This window comes from Lolium rigidum, chromosome 2 (genome assembly GCF_022539505.1).
Source record: "Lolium rigidum isolate FL_2022 chromosome 2, APGP_CSIRO_Lrig_0.1, whole genome shotgun sequence".
Classification (NCBI taxonomy): domain Eukaryota; kingdom Viridiplantae; phylum Streptophyta; class Magnoliopsida; order Poales; family Poaceae; genus Lolium; species Lolium rigidum.
The window spans coordinates 163,115,161-163,134,678 of record NC_061509.1 but is presented as its reverse complement, the minus strand read 5'-3'; the positions used below and the strand labels follow the sequence as shown (position 1 = coordinate 163,134,678).

Here is a 19,518-nt window from a genome sequence, read left to right as displayed (position 1 = left end):
AGGTGGTATTGGTTTGCCGGAGATCATCCTAACATGAGCCTGGTACATTTGGTAGGAGAGACGACAGGTACTTAAGCCTGAATCTTGGATCTGTCCAATCAAAGGTGAGGTGAAAATAAATGTTGCCCCAACTTATAGTGTTGATGTAGACCGGGGAAGCGCCGATGTCATTATCCGTGATTATAAGGGTAAGTGCATTGATGTTTGTGCCAAATACCCGTCGTTTGTCGTGGATGCGATGATAACTGAAGTGTATGCCCCGCATGAGGGGCTACTTCTTGCTCATTACTTGGGATGCAACTGCTTTACCATCCAATCTAATAACACTGAAGTGATGGAGTCGATGAAAGAGGGAGGCTCCTCGGCTACTGTTGCATTGCTGATATTTTATGACTGCAATATGTTAGCTTCTTGTTTTCGAAAAACCAGTTTTGAACCTGAGCTTATATGCTCCTGGTTGAGTACAAAAATAGAAAATAGCAAAACAATTAAAAAATCTGAAATTTTTGTAGAATGAACATGAACAAGTGTTCTAATTGCACGATAAAATATTCGAGAAAAGACATGCGTAGTGGTCTATGCAAAAAAGAAAAAATACAGTGTTGTTTGGAACATCTAGATTTGTTGCTTACAACACTCCGATTTATCTTTTTTTTTGCATAGATCATATGTGTTTTCACGGAGATTGTATAAAATTTTCAGTTTATTTTTTAATTTGTTTCATTTTTTAAAAAAAATCAATCAGTAGCATATGAGCTCGGTTTCAGAAACACCTTATCCTCTGGTTTTGCAGAAGTAAGTTATGAGTACTGCTCAAGAGAGACAAATGTAATGGCGCATGAACTTGCTAAATTTACTTTTCAGTCTTCTAGTTCCTACCTGGGATGATGATCCCCTAGTTTTATTTTTATTTGATTATCAATAAAATGTACACAGCTGTTTCCCTAAAAAAAACTCCATCGTTACAGCCTTCCTTTTCCTCCGACCAAGTGCTCGTAAATTAACATGCCACGGCCCAACTAATTTCTAGACGACTACTGCTCCTGGACAAACTGAAGAAACAGAATCCAAAAGCGAAGAACCCTTGCTATTCTCGGTTGATTCAAGATCTTCTTGACTCAAACTAAACACGACAACAAAGATGATTCAAGATCGTTTCGCTGCATTCACCGATGCCGCCGCCGGCGCCCGGCGGCTCTCATGGGAGCACGCGGTTGAACACCCGGGACACGTCAGACCGCCTGACGGGCTTCACGAGGAAATCCTCCGCGCCTTCCTCCAAGCACCTGATTAACCAGAAGAATTCAGGTGGTTAGCCAGGGTTAATCAGCGTCCAGTTCCCAGAGAGGAGCACTTGAACATCAGAAGTTCAGAACATAATAATCTGCATGGTGAAGTGCAGACCTGCTGATTCTTGTCGGCACGTTTTCGGAGGACATGATCACCACGGGGATCTGCTTCAGCCTGGATGACTCCTGCATGATTTAATTTTGCGTCATAATTAAAGTAGATATCCAGATCGAAGCTGCTTGGGCTGTAACTTGGAGATGAAATTGCACGCAAGACTACATACCTTGACCTTCTTCAGGAGCTCGTATCCCGTCATCTCCGGCATCCAGTAATCCGTGATTATCATGCTCACGTTGTTCTCCTGGATACGGAATCCCCAAACATAAAGGCAAATCAGAAAATATTCATCACATACCAAAAATGCCATAAGATTGCAGCGAATGCAGGTACAAATCAACTGCATATACCGATCCTAACAGCTCCAAGGCCCTCTTCCCGCTATCCACGGCCGTCACTGCACGCACGAAAGCAACAGGATATGCACTTGGTCAGTCGATCCTCATGCCGGCAAAACAGCAACTGAAACCAGTTGGTCAGCAAGTTCACTCACCACGGAACCGAGAGCTGCGAAGGATGCCGGAGATGACGGCGCGGTCGACGGAGCTGTCGTCCACCGCGAGAACGTGCAGCGGCGCCGCGCCCCCGTCCACCGGCGCCCCCACTGCCACCGCCCCCACCACGCCGCCGATGAAGCCCGACATCCCAAAAGCTTCCTGGAGATCGGTCGCTAGCAGATAACAGAAGAAGATACGCGGCGATTTGTGCGGGCAAGTGTGTCTCTCTCGACTCTCGTTGATCTGTCCTCACAACCAGCAGGAGACGACATGGTGGTGCATTTATATACAGCCAGGAAGACGCAGGGGTCAAGGTAAGGTCAGGAGGGGTTGAAGAAAATCTGAAAACAGAAGGTAGTATAGCTCGGGAAGATCCTAGTGCAGCTGTGCAGGGATATCGTTGTGGATCCACGAGATCGCGATACGGACCGGGGCCAGGATCAATGCGCATGCACACGCCACACGTGCCTGATGATGCGTGTACGTGCGGGGCGCGTAAAGCACAAAATCTTTGTGTTTGCCGCGAAAAGGGGGAGGATCGGAGCCAGGTATTAACTCGATCCTGCATGCCTGTCACGGCCAAGGACAGGAGGATCTTCCCTCTTCAATGTATACCAAGAGTCCTGTTGATGCGTCATGATCTCATCGATGATACTGTTGCGATACGAGCTCGGCCGATCTGTGAATTCATGATTGCATCATTGCATGTGCCATAAAATGTTTTACTGGCTCCTCTTTTCGGCGGTGTTTATTAAACCTACCTAGCACTGGTGGTTGCTGCAAACTAGTGCATTGACAAAACCACCATCTTGGCGTAATGGCATGCCTATGTAAAGAAAATTTTCTAGACGCGGTATAACTTACTCTGGTATATAATTACATAGTTATGGGAAACTCAAATCTGATCCCGGTGCATATGCATCTGGTATGTACAAAACATATTTTGAAAAGTTAAAAAAAATTTAGGGAAAAAAATCGCATGAAGAAGCACCTAAAGTTTCACATGAAACCGACAATTTTTGTGCCCTGTGTAAAAATACAAAAGTTTGTCTTTTTTGGCGGGGCACAAAACATGTCGGTTTTTGTTGAAATAACTTTCTGAACATGTAACATGTCAAGATACACACGAAACATGTTTGTATTAGTTTTACATTTTTTAAATATATTCAAAATGCATTTCAAATAAATGGTGCATATGCACCGGGTGGCCGGGTGCATAAACACCCTGCACCATAGTTATCCAACCTCTAACTTACAGAAATTTTAGGAGGGAGAAGTTTCCTTCAGACAGTTCATTAGAATCTTTTCTTTCTAACCTAAACTATATACTTTTGAATTTAGGTATGTAAAAGACACACACATACATGCATGCATCCTCTGCATGCAAAAAAAATGATTTACAATTTTTGGAAGTCTAAAAATACGGATTTTAGGCCTAACAAGTTATCAGGTTCATAAGTACCTAGGTTCCATTCACTAGTGGAAAATAGGGCTTTCGTGGGATCCTTTTGTCGCGGGCACGCCTGCACCCGCGACAAATGGGGTGGCCACGTCGCTCCGAAGCGGTTTGGAGCGGGCAGGGCCTTTTGTCGCGCCCTTTTGTCGCGCCCTTTTGTCGCGGGCCGTAATACGACCCGCGACAAAAGGGGTCGGCACCCCTTTTGTCGCGGGCCGTATTACGACCCGCGATAAAAGGCCATGCCTATATATATAGACACGCAGCCAGCCCCCCCACCTCATTTATTCCTTGGTGGTGAAGGTGGAGGTGTATGCTAGCTCATTTTTTCTACATGTGCACAAGAGGTGTTTGATGGAATGCTTGTGAGAGGGATGCCACTTGATTTTATTTGATAAGATTTCTCCTCTTTTTGATCCTAAAAGGTTAGCAACTATTTTCTCGTATATATATACATAGTCCGTACAATACTAATTTTAGCAAGGTGATTGCATCCGATACATATATAATTGTACTTATGATGCGGATGAGTCATCCATGGATGTACGGTAACCGATGTGCTCCCGCTTTCGGAGAGGGCGTGAATTCTTTCCTCGCTTGTGGCCGAGGCCAACAAGTCGAAGCAAGGTTTTATGTGCTGTCCATGTCTAAAATGTAAGAACGAGAAGGATTACTCTTGCTCAAGAGACATTAAGAGCCACCTGCTTCGGTTTGGATTCATGTCCAGCTATAATGTTTGGACCAAGCACGGAGAAGAAGGGGTTATGATGGAAGAAGGCGATGAAGAAGAAGATAACGATGACCAGTACCGATATATGTTCTCTGAATGCAATGATACCGCAATGGACAACAATGAAGAAGAAGGAGGTGAAGAACAGGCAGCAGATGATCCCGTTGATGATGATCTTCGTCGGGCCATTTCTGATGCAAGAAGAGACTGTGCCACGGATAAGGAGAGGTTGCAGTTCGACAAGATGTTAGAGGACCACTACAAATTGTTGTACCCAGGTTGTGAAGATGGACATAGAAAGCTGGGTAGCATATTGGAATTGCTGAAATGGAAGGCGAGAGGTCGGTGTGACCGACTCGGGATTTGAAAAATTGATGATAATATTAAAGAAGTTGTTTCCAAGAAATAACGAATTGCCCGTCGATACATATGAAGCAAAGAAGCTTGTCTGCCCTCTAGGATTAGATGTGCGGAAGATACATGCATGCATTAATGACCGTATCCTCTACCGCGGTGAGAAGTACGAGAATTTGAATAAATGCCCGATATGCGTTGCATTGCGGTATAAGATCGAAAAGATGACCCCGGTGATGTTGAGGGTGAGCCACCCAGGAAGAGGGTTCCTGCGAAGGTGATGTGGTATGCTCCCATAATACCACGGTTGAAACGTTTGTTCAGAAACAAAGAGCATGCCAAGTTGTTGCGATGGCACATGAAAGAACGTAAGAAAGACGTGATGTTGAGGCACCCCGCTGATGGTCGGCAGTGGAGAAACATCGGGAGAGAGTTCCCGGATTTTGCAGGTGAGGCAAGGAACTTATACTTCGGTCTAAGTACAGATGGCATGAATCCTTTTGGGGAGCAGAGCTGCGATCACAGCACACTGGCCCGTGACTCTATGTATCTACAACCTTCCTCCTTGGTTGTGCATGAAGCGGAAGTTCATTATGATGCCGGTGCTTATCCAAGGCCCAAAGCAACCGGGCAACGACATTGATGTGTACCTAAGGCCATTAGTCGATGAACTTTTGGAGTTGTGGGCCAAACCAGGTGTACGTGTGTGGGATGAGCACACCGAGCAAGAATTTGACCTACGAGCGTTGCTATTCGTAACCATCAATGATTGGCCTCGCTCTTAGTAACATTTTAGGACGGACGAACAAAGGATACAATGCATGCACACACTCGTTTAGATGAGACTCGAAAGTAAATATTTGGGAAAAAGCAGAAAAGTTGTGTACCCGTTCAATCGTCGTTTCCTTCCGCGCAAGCATCCCTTAAGGAAAGAAGGCAAGCATTTCGATGGCGAGGCTGACCGCCGTCCGAAGCCTGTCCCCCGTAGTGGTGCTGATATATTTGATATGGTCAAGGATTTAAATGTTATCTTTGGAAAGGGTCCATGCAGTCGACATGTTCCGAAAGACGATGACGGACACGCGCCCATGTGGAATAAGAAATCTATTTTTTGGGAGCTAGAATATTGGAAAGTCCTGGAAGTCCGCTCTGCAATCGACGTGATGCACCTGACCAAGAATCTTTGTGTGAATATTCTAGGTTTTCTGGGCGTGTATGGAAAGACAAAAGATACACCAGAAGCACGGGAGGACCAGGAAAGTCATAAAGGACGAAACGGCATTGTGAAGATATGTGCATTGAGGGGACTTCTACCAGAAAATGTTCGACTAGCCATTGTGAAGATATGTGCATTCCTCAACGCAATTTCTCAGAAGGTAATGGATTCAGAAACTTTGTCAGGATTACAGGAAAATGTGGTCGAATGTCTTGTCAGCTTCGAGTTGTTGTTCCCACCATCCTTCTTCAATATTATGACGCACCTCCTCGTTCACCTAGTTGAAGAGATTAGAATTCTCGGTCCTGTATTTCTACACAATATGTTCCCTTCGAGAAGTTCATGGGAGTCTTAAAGAAATATGTTCATAACCGAGCTAGGCCGGAAGGAAGTATCTCAAAGGGCTACGGAACTGAGGAGGTCATTGAGTTTTGCGTTGACTTTCTTCCTGACCTTAAGCCGATTGGTGTTCCCGAATCTCGGTATGAGGGGAGGCTGACTGGAAAAGGCACACTAGGAGGGAAAGCAACGGTGTGCAGGGACACGATTTCTTTCAATCAAGCACACTACACAGTTCTATACAATTTTAGCTTGGTGGCTCCGTACATCGAGAAACACAAGAATGTTTTATGAGAAATAAACCCGGGCCAGCCCGAGTCCTTGATTACACATCAACACATGAATACCTTCGGCAGTTGGTTGCAAAGACATCTCATTAATGACCCATCTGTTGTGGAGCAGCTGTTCTTGTTGGCTAGGTTACCATCTTCAAACATATGTACATTCCAAGGGTACGAGATAAATGGGAATACATTTTACACGATCGACCAAGATAAAAAGAGCACCAAACAAAACAGCGGTGTCCGCTTCGATGCAAAAGATGAGAATGGGCAAACCACCACATATTATGGATACATAGAGGAGATATGGGAACTTGACTATGGTCCCACTTTTAAGGTCCCTTTGTTTCGGTGCAAATGGGTGAAGCTCAGCGGTATACGGGTAGACGATAAGTACGGTATGACAACAAGTGGATCCCAACAATCTTGCGTACATGGACGAGCCATTCGTCCTAGCCGCCGAGGTGGCTCAAGTTTTCTATGTGAAGGACATGTCTAGCAAATCAAGAAAAAGAAATCAACAAAAGAATACATCAACCGAGGATCCAAAGCGCCACATAGTTCTTTCGGGGAAAAGAAACATCGTGGGAGTGGATGACAAGACAGAAATGTGAGAAGATTATAATAAGTTTAAAGAAATTCTGCCCTTCACGGTGAAAATTGACTCAAGCATCTTGCTAAATGATGAAGATTCTCCATGGCTATACGGCGTAGAAGATCACATCAGTAGATGGCGATGTAATAATGTATTCTTCACAATCTCTACATTTATGTAATAATGAGAACCCTTTCCCCAACACTGTTAGAGGAGATGGAGTCTTTCACGGGCTTGCAGGGAAATTTTTTCCGAGGAGCAGCTTCCGAAGATGTCGTAGGGCGTGTGCACCAACGACATCTTCGAGAAGCTGCGCCACGGGAGATTTCCCAATTCCTTCATGCATGGGAATGGAACTCTGCTTGGCTTGTTGATCTGTTTGGCAAGGCGTATCGATGCTCCTTTTATAGGCACGGCACCGCTTCTACTTTGTCTTGTTCCTTCGACAGGAATTCGTGCGCTACATGCTTTATCTCATCGTGCAGTGCGTCCACCCATGCATCCTTATGCTGCCGATAACTTTAGTCCCGGTTGCACCCACCAACCGTGACAAAAGGTTACCCGCACATCCTTATCCTGCCGATAGCTTTAGTCCCGGTTCCACCCACCAGCCGTGACAAAATGTTACCCGCACGTCAGCCCCCCAGATAAGGCCCTCCTAGATAAGCCTCCCCCAGTCTTTTGTCCCGGTTTGAGCCTCCACCCGGGATGAAAGTTTCGCGCGCCACTGCGTTCCCGCCTATTTTCTTCCCGCGTTCCCGCCTTCGTCTTCCCGCCATTTTTCCACTATATATATGTAGGCTTGGCCTCCATTTACATATCACATCTAGACTCATATATGCAAACCTCATCATTCTCTCCCATGGCTTCCATCGTATGTCTAACACCTCGGGAGGCGGAGGCGCTTTGCGCCTCGAACTACCCCTGCCCGCCAGGGTACCGCGTCCCGACCGGCTGGTTGCTGAGTGTCGGAGGCGTACCGGTCCCTCCTATCCCTCTAGGTGTGGCACGCTGATACGTCTCCGACGTATCGATAATTTCTTATGTTCCATGCCACATTATTGATGATATCTACATGTGTTATGCACATTATATGTCATTATTATGCGTTTTCCGGAACTAACCTATTGACGAGATGCCGAAGGGCCGCTTGTTGTTTTCTCGCTCGTTTTTGGTTCCGAAATCCTAGTAAGGAAATATTCTCGGAATCGGACGAAATCAAGGCCCAGCATCCTATTTTTCCACGAAGCTTCAAGAACACCCGAGAGTCGCCAGAGGGGGGCCCTGTGGGCCCCAGACGATAGCCCGACGCGGCCTAGGGGGGGCGCCCCCCTAGCGTGTCGTCGCCCCGTTGACCTTCTGACGCCGCCTCTTCGCCTATATAAAGGTCCCTGACCTAAAACACGAGACGGGAAAAGCCACGGTACGAGAAACCTTCCAGAGCCGCCGCCATCGCGAAGCCAAGATCTGGGGGACAGGAGTCTCTGTTCCGGCACGCCGCCGGACGGGGAAGTGCCCCTGAAGGCTTCTCCATCAACACCACCGCCATCTTCATCAACGCTGCCGTCTCCCATGAGGAGGGAGTAGTTCTCCATCGAGGCTCGGGGCTGTACCGGTAGCTATGTGGTTAATCTCTCTCCTATGTACTTCAATACAATAATCTCATGAGCTGCCTTACATGATTGAGATTCATATGATGATGCTTGTAATCTAGATGTCATTATGCTAGTCAAGTGGGTTTTACTTATGTGATCTCCGTGAGACTCCTTGTCCCACGTGTGTAAAGGTGACAGTGTGTGCACCGTGTGGGTCTCTTAGGCTATATTTCACGTAATACTTATTCACCGTTATGAATGGCATAGTGAAGTGCTTATTTATATCCCTTTATGATTGCAATGTGTTTTGTATCACAATTTATCCATGTGCTACTCTAGTGATGTTATTAAAGTAGTTTATTCCTCCCGCACGGTGTAACGGTGACAAGTGTGTGCATCCGTGTTAGTACTTGGCGTAGGCTATGATTATGATCTCTTGTAGATTATGAAGTTAACTATTGCTATGATGGTATTGATGTGATCTATTCCTCCTACATAGTGTGAAGGTGACAAGTGTGCATGCTATGTTAGTACTTGGTTTAGTTGTGTTGATCTGTCATGCACTCTAAGGTTATTTAAATATGAACATTGAATATTGTGGAGCTTGTTAACTCCGGCATTGAGGGTTCGTGTAATCCTACGCAATTAGTGGTGTTCATCATCCAACAAGAGAGTGTAGAGTATGCATTTATCTATTCCGTTATGTGATCAAAGTTGAGAGTGTCCACTAGTGAAAGTCTAATCCCTAGGCCTTGTTCCTAAATATCGCTATCGCTGCTTGTTTACTCGTTTTGCTGCGTTACTACTCGCTTGTTTATCGTCCCGGGCAAAGCACTTTTCTGGTGCCGTTGCCACTGCTCATACTTATTTATACCACCTGTATTTCACTATCTCTTCGCCGAACTAGTGCACCTATTAGGTGTGTTGGGGACACAAGATACTTCTTGCTTTGTGGTTGCAGGGTTGCATGAGAGGGATATCTTTGACCTCTTCCTCCCTGAGTTCGATAAACCTTGGGTGATCCACTTAAGGGAAACTTGCTCGCTGTTCTACAAACCTCTCGCTCTTGGAGGCCCAACACTGTCTACAAGAATAGAAGCACCCGTAGACATCAAGCTATTTTCCGGCGCCGTTGCCGGGGAGGAAAGGTAAAAGGCACTCATACTCCGATCCCGGGTAAAGTACTTTTCTCGTTGCCGTTGTGTGTGTGCTCGAAGCTATTTCCTTTAGATCCTGCAATTGCATCTTTTTGTTTCTTGTTTACACTAGTTTGGCATAATGGACAACAATGAGCTTCTTATTCTATTTCCTGATTTAAGACATGGATGGTTTGATGCGAAAACTAAAAAACCTATGGAACCTTATTTGCATGCTGGTAGTAATATTAGTATGAACGCTTTGAACACCATTGTTGATAATGATATAGAAAGTTCTAAGCTTGGGGAAGCTGGTTTTCATGATCTTTTTAGTCCCCCAAGCATTGAGGAGAAAATTTTCTTTGATGATACTTTGCCTCCCATATATGATGATTATAATGATAGTGGTCTTTTGGTGCCGCCTACTATGGAGGATAAATTTTATTATGATTATACTATGCCTCCTACACTTGATGAGAATAATAATGATAGCTACTTTGTTGAATTTGCTCCCACTATTACTAATACAATTGATTATGCTTATGTGGAGAGTAATAATTTTATGCATGAGACTCATGATAAGAATGCTTTATGTGATAGTTATATTGTTGAGTTTGCTCATGTTGCTACTGAAAGTTATTATGAGAGAGGAAAATATGGTTGTAGGAATTTTCATGTTACTAAAATGCCTCTCTATGTGCTGAAATTTTTGAAGCTACACTTGTTTTATCTTCCTATGCTTGTCACTTTGCTCTTCATGAACTTGTTTATTTACAAGATTCCTATGCATAGGAAGCATGTTAGACTTAAATGTGTTTTGAATTTGCCTCTTGATGCTCTCTTTTGCTTCAAATACTATTTCTTGCGAGTGCATCATTAAAACTCGCCGAGCCCATCTTAATGGCTATAAAGAAAGAACTTCTTGGGAGATAACCCATGTGTTTATTTTGCTACAGTACTTTTATTTTGTATTTGAGTCTTGGAAGTTGTTACTACTGTAGCAACCTCTCCTTATCTTATTTTATTGCATTGTTGTGCCAAGTAAAGTCTTTGATAGAAAGGTTGATACTAGATTTGGATTGCCGCGCAGCAATCGCATTTCTTTGCTGTCACGAATTTCGACCTGCCTCTCCGTAGGTAGCTCAGAAAAATATGCCAATTTACGTGCGTGATCCTCGGATATGTACGCAACTTTCATTCAATTTGGGCATTTTCATTTGAGCAAGTCTCGGTGCCTCGATAAAATCCATCTTTACGGACCGTTCGTTTTGACAGATTCTGCCTTTTATTTCGCATTGCCTCTTTTGCTATGATGGATGAATTTCTTTGTTCCATTAATGTCCAAGTAGCTTTATGCAATGTCCAGAAGTGTTAAGAATGATTGTGTCACCTCTGAACATGTGAATTTTTGATTATGCACTAACCCTCTAATGAGTTTGTTTCGAGTTTGGTGTGGAGGAAGTTTTCAAGGGTCAAGAGAGGAGGATGATATACTATGATCAAGAAGAGTGAAGAGTCTAAGCTTGGGGATGCCCCGGTGGTTCATCCCTGCATATTTCAAGAAGACTCAAGCATCTAAGCTTGGGGATGCCCAAGGCATCCCCTTCTTCATCGACAAATTATCAGGTTCCTTCTCTTGAAACTATATTTTTATTCGGTCACATCATATGTACTTTACTTGGAGAGTATGTTTGTTTCTGTTTTTGTTTGAATAAATGTTTGTGTGGGAGAGAGACACGCTCCGCTGGTTCATATGAACACATGTGTTCTTAGCTTTTAATGTTCATGGCGAAGGTTGAAACTGCTTCGTTCATTGTTATATGGTTGGAAACGGAAAATGCTACATGTAGTAATTGGTAAAATGTCTTGGATAATGTGATACTTGGCAATTGTTGTGCTCATGTTTAAGCTCTTGCATCATATACTTTGCACCTATTAATGAATAAATACATAGAGCTTGCTAAAATTTGGTTTGCATATTTGGTCTCTCTAAGGTCTAGATAATTTCTAGTATTGAGTTTTGAACAACAAGGAAGACGGTGTAGAGTCTTATAATGTTTACAATATGTATTTTATGTAAGTTTTGCTGCACCGGTTCATCCTTGTGTTTGTTTCAAATAACCTTGCTAGCCTAAAACTTGTATCGAGAGGGAATACTTCTCATGCATCCAAAATCCTTGAGCCAACCACTATGCCATTTGTGTCCACCATACCTACCTACTACATGGTATTTATCCGCCATTCCAAAGTAAATTGCTTGAGTGCTACCTTTAAATAATTCAAAATTTATCACCTCTGATTTGTGTCAATGTTTTATAGCTCATGAGGAAGTATGTGGTGTTTATCTTTCATTCTTGTTGGGCAACTTTCACCAATGGACTAGTGGCTTCATCCGCTTATCCAATAATTTTGCAAAAAGAGTCGGCAATGGGATTCCCAGTCCCAAATTAATTAACCTAAATAGACACTCCTCCATGGTATGTGATTGTTGGACGGCACCCGAAGGATTCGGTTAGCCATGGCTTGAGAAAGCAAAGGTGCGGAGGAGTGTCATCATAATAAAACTAAAAAAAAGGGCACTCCTTCATGGTATGAGATTGTTGGCAGGCACCCGAGGATTCGGTTAGCCATGGTTTGTGAAAGAAAGGTTGGAAGGAGTGCCACCCAAAAATAAAAATAATTCATGGGAGCCGCTCTTTGAAGGTTTGTCTGGCAAGGGGGTTAGAGTGCCCACTACCATTCGTTGACAACAACAAACACCTCTCAAAATTTTACTTTTATGCTCTCTTTATGTTTTCAAAACCAAAGCTCTAGCACAAATATAGCAATCAATGCTCCCTCTGCGAAGGGCCTTTCTTCTACTTTTATGTTGAGTCAGTTCACCTATTTCTGTCCATCTCAAGAAGCAAACACTTGTGTGAACTGTGCATTGATTCCTACATACTTGCATATTGCACTTGTTATATTACTTTTCATTGACAACTATCCATGAGATATACATGTTACAAGTTGAAAGCAACCGCTGAAACTTAATCTTCCATTGTGTTGCTTCAATGCCTTTTACTATGAATTTATTGCTTTATGAGTTAACTCTTATGCAAGACTTATTGATGCTTGTCTTGAAGTGCTATTCATGAAAAGTCTTTGCTTTATGATTCAGTTGTTTACTCATGTCATTACCATTGTTTTGATCGCTGCATTCATTACATGTGTTTACAATAGTATGATCAAGGTTATGATGGCATGTCACTCCGTAAATTATCTTTGTTATCGTTTACCTGCTCGGGACGAGCAGAACTAAGCTTGGGGATGCTGATACGTCTCCGACGTATCGATAATTTCTTATGTTCCATGCCACATTATTGATGATATCTACATGTGTTATGCACATTATATGTCATTATTATGCGTTTTCCGGAACTAACCTATTGACGAGATGCCGAAGGGCCAGTTGTTGTTTTCTGCTGTTTTTGGTTCCAGAAATCCTAGTAAGGAAATATTCTCGGAATCGGACGAAATCAAGGCCCAGGATCCTATTTTTCCACGAAGCTTCCAGAACACCCGAGAGTCGCCAGAGGGGGGCCCTGTGGGCCCCAGACGATAGCCCGGCGTGGCCTAGGGGGGGGGGCGCGCCCCCCTAGCGTGTCGTAGCCCCGTTGACCTTCTGACGCCGCCTCTTCGCCTATATAAAGGTCCCTGACCTAAAACACGAGACGGGAAAAGCCACGGTACGAGAAACCTTCCAGAGCCGCCGCCATCGCGAAGCCAAGATCTGGGGGACAGGAGTCTCTGTTCCGGCACGCCGCCGGGACGGGGAAGTTCCCCCGGTAGGCTTCTCCATCAACACCACCGCCATCTTCATCAACGCCGCTCGTCTCCCATGAGGAGGGAGTAGTTCTCCATCGAGGCTCGGGGCTGTACCGGTAGCTATGTGGTTAATCTCTCTCCTATGTACTTCAATACAATAATCTCATGAGCTGCCTTACATGATTGAGATTCATATGATGATGCTTGTAATCTAGATGTCATTATGCTAGTCAAGTGGGTTTTACTTATGTGATCTCCGGAGACTCCTTGTCCCACGTGTGTAAAGGTGACAGAGTGTGTGCACCGTGTGGGTCTCTTAGGCTATATTTCACAGTAATACTTATTCACCGTTATGAATGGCATAGTGAAGTGCTTATTTATATCCCTTTATGATTGCAATGTGTTTTGTATCACAATTTATCCATGTGCTACTCTAGTGATGTTATTAAAGTAGTTTATTCCTCCCGCACGGTGTAATGGTGACAAGTGTGTGCATCCGTGTTAGTACTTGGCGTAGGCTATGATTATGATCTCTTGTAGATTATGAAGTTAACTATTGCTATGATGGTATTGATGTGATCTATTCCTCCTACATAGTGTGAAGGTGACAGTGTGCATGCTATGTTAGTACTTGGTTTAGTTGTGTTGATCTGTCATGCACTCTAAGGTTATTTAAATATGAACATTGAATATTGTGGAGCTTGTTAACTCCGGCATTGAGGGTTCGTGTAATCCTACGCAATTAGTGGTGTTCATCATCCAACAAGAGAGTGTAGAGTATGCATTTATCTATTCTGTTATGTGATCAAAGTTGAGAGTGTCCACTAGTGAAAGTCTAATCCCTAGGCCTTGTTCCTAAATATCGCTATCGCTGCTTGTTTACTCGTTTTGCTGCGCTACTACTGCTTGTTTACTCGTCCCGGGCAAAGCACTTTTCCGGTGCCGTTGCCACTCGCTCATACTTATTTATACCACCTGTATTTCACTATCTCTTCGCCGAACTAGTGCACCTATTAGGTGTGTTGGGGACACAAGAGACTTCTTGCTTTGTGGTTGCAGGGTTGCATGAGAGGGATATCTTTGACCTCTTCCTCCCTGAGTTCGATAAACCTTGGGTGATCCACTTAAGGGAAACTTGCTGCTGTTCTACAAACCTCTGCTCTTGGAGGCCCAACAATGTCTACAAGAATAGAAGCACACGTAGACATCACACGCGAGATGAACATCACGAACCACTACTATTTCGAGCTCACGCCTGAACAGCGGAGGAATCCCCAATGGCATCCCGACTACAACCCGACTTGGGACAGCTTCTTCATCAATCGGCATGAGAGGGCGGTTGCCAGGTACGAGGAGGACGGCCCGCCTCCTTCGAACTTCAACGAGGCCGGCCGTCGGCTGTGGTGGCACGGCCGGACTCTCCAGAGCGTCATGGCCTACCGTGGCCCCCGCCTGCGCTACCCTCAATCCCAGCCCACGCGTGCTCACCCGCCGAGGTTCGACAACCGCGACCCCGATGCTAGCGACGATGACGTCGGCGACTATGATGACTACAGTGGCGACTATTATAGGGCTAGGCACGACTATGACCGAATGGCTCCAACATTCGAATCTGGCCATGTATCTTAATTTTCAGTTGAGCTCTGTACTTTAATTCCAGTTCAATCGTAATAAATTTCGTGTCAACCACTTTAGTGAACAAAAACAACCGACAACGACTTTATATACTAAATTTAAACTACTCCCTCCGATTCATATTAATTGACTTCAATATGGTTGTATCTAGAACTAAAATGTGTCTAGATACATCCATATTGAGTCAATTAATATGAACCGGAGGGAGTAGTAGAACCGACAACGACTTTATTGAAATTACAATAAAATAGATAAATGACTAGTCTAGGCTCTACTCGTCGTCGGAGGTTGTCCCCGTCCAAATGTCATCCCACCGAGGGTCGTTTTCGGCCCAAGTTGTATTCGGGTTCTCGAGCTCGAACTCGGTGACGGCCCGACGGTGGCGCCTGTTGGACCCGCGTTGTGCCCTAAGGTCAGCGAAGAATGCGTCGGTGTTGTCGACGTCGTTGGGGAACTGCGCCCTCCACTGGCGCATCAACTGCTCGTCGTGCTCGGCGATGGCGATCATGCGCTGCACCTGGCGGTGCCGACTACGGTCCTCGTCGTCGACGAGGCACGGCGCTGGCGCGAGGAACTCCGCCTCCTCTAGCGATTCAACATCCGAGAAGTTCATGTCGCGCCGTGGCCGCCGAAAGCGCCACGCCACCGCGTCGTAAGCGCGCGCCGCCAGCTCCGGCGTGTTGTACGTGCCGAGGGTGAGGCGGAATCCACCGGCGCGTATCTCGGCGTAGAACCTACCGCTCGGACGCACTCGAACGCCACGGAAACCGGACGACCCTCAACGACGTGGAGGCATCCCGGAGATGAATGAGAGCGGAGGCGGTGTCGATGTGTGGTTGCGCCCGCACGCGTCGCTCTATATAGCGCACGCGGGGCATGGCACGTGTATGCCACGGCTACACACGTCACACTCCGGCAGCGGCGGGGCGAGGCACGTGGAAGCGGCGGCGACACGTGGCACGGGGAAGCGACACTTGTGGCAGGCCGGCGGTGCGCAGTAGAGAAGAAACAGGAACGGATGAAAGATTGATATGATGCGAGATGCAAATAGTTATATGGATGTCATATTCATGTTCATTGGATTTTTCTGATCAATTTTCATATATAAAACTTTTCTATTTGAGTTACCATTTAAAAGTTACTGAAATAATAGTTTTTATTAAGTTAAAATAAATAAATATGGGTTTATTTATAAAACAGAAAAAAACAGCTCTAGGGGCTGATCCGCGTCCAACGGCTCCAGGCCGTTGGATTCAAACGGCCTGAGCCATTGGATGCACTTCGCGCGGATCAGCCCCCACCCCCTTTTGTCGCGGGTCGTGCCACAACCCGCGATAAAAGACCCCCCCTTTTATCGCGGGTGGTGGCACGACCCGCGACAAAAGGGGTGCCTTTTATCGAGGGTGGTGCCACGACCCGCGACAAAAGGGGCTAGTGTATATAAGCTCCGCGTCGCGGGCCGAGCCTCTACCCGCAACACCCGGAGGCTAACCCTAGCATCTGAGCGCCGCCAGGCTGCCGATTTTTTCCACCGCCGCCACCGTCACCGCCATCGCCGCCTCGAGCTCCTCCGGCGCCGCCCCCGCCACCTCTGCCGCACCGCCTCGAGCTCCTTCGGCGCCGCCCCCGCCATCTCTGCCACGCCGCCGCTCGGTGCCGCCGCCCTCTGCCGCGCCGCCGCTCGGTGCCGCCGCCCTCGCCGCGCCACCGCTCGGTGCCGCCGCCCTCGCCGCGCGGGCCGCCGCCGCGTGCCGCCCCCGCCGCCGCGCCGCCGCCCTGTGTCGTGCCGCCCCCGCCGCCGCGCCCCCTCCGCCCATCTGCACGCAGAGGTAGCAACCGCCGGCGCCGGCGCCCCCCGGCCCTCTTTTTTTTTTTAGTTAGTTAGTTAATTAGTTAGTTAATTAGTCAATTTTTTGTATTTTAGTTAGTTAATTAGTTAGTTAGTTAATTAGTTAGTTTATTGTTGTAAAAAAATTGTAGTTAGATAATTAGTTTGTTCAAATTTTGTTGTAAGTATTTTGTTGTAATTAGTTAGTTTAATTTTTTTGTAAAAATTTTGTAGTTTAAATTTTGTTGTAAAATTTTTGTAGTTAGATAATTAGTTAGTTCAAGTTTTAGAGTTTGAGTTTTTTTTGTATATAATTTAGTTAATTTGTTTAAGTTTTAGTTTAGTAAACACCCGCCGACACCCCTCTCGCAAACACCCGCCGACACCCCTCTCCCTGTCGTAAACAACCGACGCCGATACCCTCTCCCTCTCGCAAACAACCGACGCCGACCCCCTCCCCTCCCCCTCGCAAAAACCCGTCGTGACACCCTCCCCCTCTCGCAAACACGCGTCGCCGACACCCTCTCCCTCTCGCAAACACGTGTCGCCGACACCCTCCCCCTCTCGCAAACACGCGTCGCCGACACCCTGCCCCTCTCGCAAACACGTGTCGCCGACACCCTCTCCCTCTCGCAAACACGCATCACCGACACCCTCTCCCTCTCGCAAATACGCGTCGCCGACACCCTCTCCCTCTCGTGTTAGGGTTAGAACATGTACTTATCGATTTAATTTTTTGCAGAAACAATGGATCCATTCGAAATCCGTCGAGACTTGGAACAGGAAGACTTATTCGAGAACATAATCCGCGATGGTCAAGAAGCCGACCGAGAAGAGCGCGACTCCGGTAATGGACAAGCCGACGGCTCCGGAGCTGGAGAAGACCGCGACTCCGTTGATGGAGAAGCCGACGGCTCCGGTGATGGAGAAGCCGACGGCTCAGGTCATGATGAGGTATACGATTACTATAGAGGCATTAATGGAATTCTATATGTACATATGTATATAAATTAATTAATTTTTATTCTCTTAGGCCTCCGAAGATAAGTTGGAGAAACGAGGCCCGACAAAGAAGTTGGGCAAAAAAGACCACTTCAATATTGAAGCTATATCACCGAAAGGCCAACCGGTGGCACCCGCGAGTGTTAGAGTGACATTTAAGAATCAGTGCGGAGTTCTGGTTAGAGATCATCTCCCGATCACTATTAGAGAATGGAACAAGACCAAGAATGTGTCTGAAGATCAGGTTGCCGATAGGTAAAAAGACACACTTTTTGACGACCTCATGGCACATTTCACTTTGCCAAATTTGGGATCGGAGTCTGAGAATGCCAAGCAGAGAGCGCTAGTGAAGAAATGGGCTCTTAAGAAGATGGGGGAACTTTTCCGAGCGTATAAGAACCGGTTATGGAAAGCTTATAAGACCGAGAAGAAGCCTCCATTATTCGAAAACTATCTAGCGAAGCAGGAGCATAACTGGGAGGAATTTGTAAAGTACAAAGAATCAGAGGAGGCTGTGAACCTGTCAAAGAAAAACAAGAAGAATGCAAGCGAAACGAAATATCACCATCATACGGGCCGAGGGGGCTACGAAGTAGCCATGCCTAAGTGGGATGCACAAGAGGCTGAGATGAAGCTGAATGGGATCACTCCAGAACCAAAGCGACAAGGATAGGACACTAGGGCTCAAAATTGGTTCCTTGGGCATGGCTGTGAGTATGACATGAAGACAGGGAACCTTGTTGAAAGTGACAGCAAGGTTAGGGTACCCAGGGAAAAATGGATTAAAGTGACTGCTGATATTAAAGCGGGAAAACTGAAGTTTGCTCCCGATAGAGAGAAAGACCTGCCGACGCTTGTCCTCGGTAATCCCGAAAAGGGAGGACGAACAAGAGGCTACGGCCCTAGTGTTCCGTGGGCGCTTGGGTTTCCGAATGACGCGGAGACTTATAGAAGCCGAGCGAGAGCAAAACAACGCGACCCGGAGGTGCGGAATGACCGGATGGCTGAGTTCCAACGGCAACTAGACCAGCAGAAGCGGGAGATTCAGCAGACAGCAGCAGCGAGATTAATGAACTTAAAGGACAGCGCCGGCCGAATAATACCGCCGGCATATCTCGGCCGACGAGACAAGACAGCGTGTCCGACTCGGAGGCCCCGCCTACACGGATGATAGATGCCGGTCCTGGTGACCCCTTGGATGGAATCAAGGAGCAAACACCTTGTGATCTCCATGAGGTGTTCAGGAACATGTCTGTTAAGGTGGCGGTCGGCTATGTCTTACCTGCATTTGGACCTGAAGGTGAGCCGGCAACATGGCATGGCAATCGGATTCCATCCGGCTATGCTCGTGTCGGGGTGGATTCGGCTTGTACCGTCGTGGGAGACATTGGAGCTCGAAATCCCCGGAGGTGATGGGGGGCTTACACTCGGAGAGGTGCTCGGGAGAAATTATTCTCTCGGGAAAAGAAGAACATCAGGCTGCCAGCCGGGTAGCCCCTAGTACCAGCCGTCCCGAGCAGGTCACCATCACCTCCTCCAGGTGATCGCAGGCCACCATCACCTCCTCCTACTGATCACATGTCGCCACCATCACCCCATGGGTACGACGTCGACCACGACATCTGTAGTCCATCTCCATC

At 46.4% G+C, this 19,518-nt stretch overlaps 1 protein-coding gene across 1 annotated transcript; it reads right to left on the bottom strand.

The window, feature by feature from the left end:
- Window positions 1–1,198: 1,198 nt before the first annotated feature.
- On the bottom strand, window positions 1,199–2,036 carry LOC124690274 (two-component response regulator ORR11; the record flags this gene model as incomplete). The annotated part of the gene is made up of 5 exons (XM_047223676.1): window positions 1,199–1,286; window positions 1,405–1,475; window positions 1,574–1,651; window positions 1,758–1,804; window positions 1,901–2,036. Coding segments are annotated over 5 exons (420 nt in total), but the record flags the coding sequence as incomplete, so codon positions are not given.
- Window positions 2,037–19,518: the final 17,482 nt, after the last annotated feature.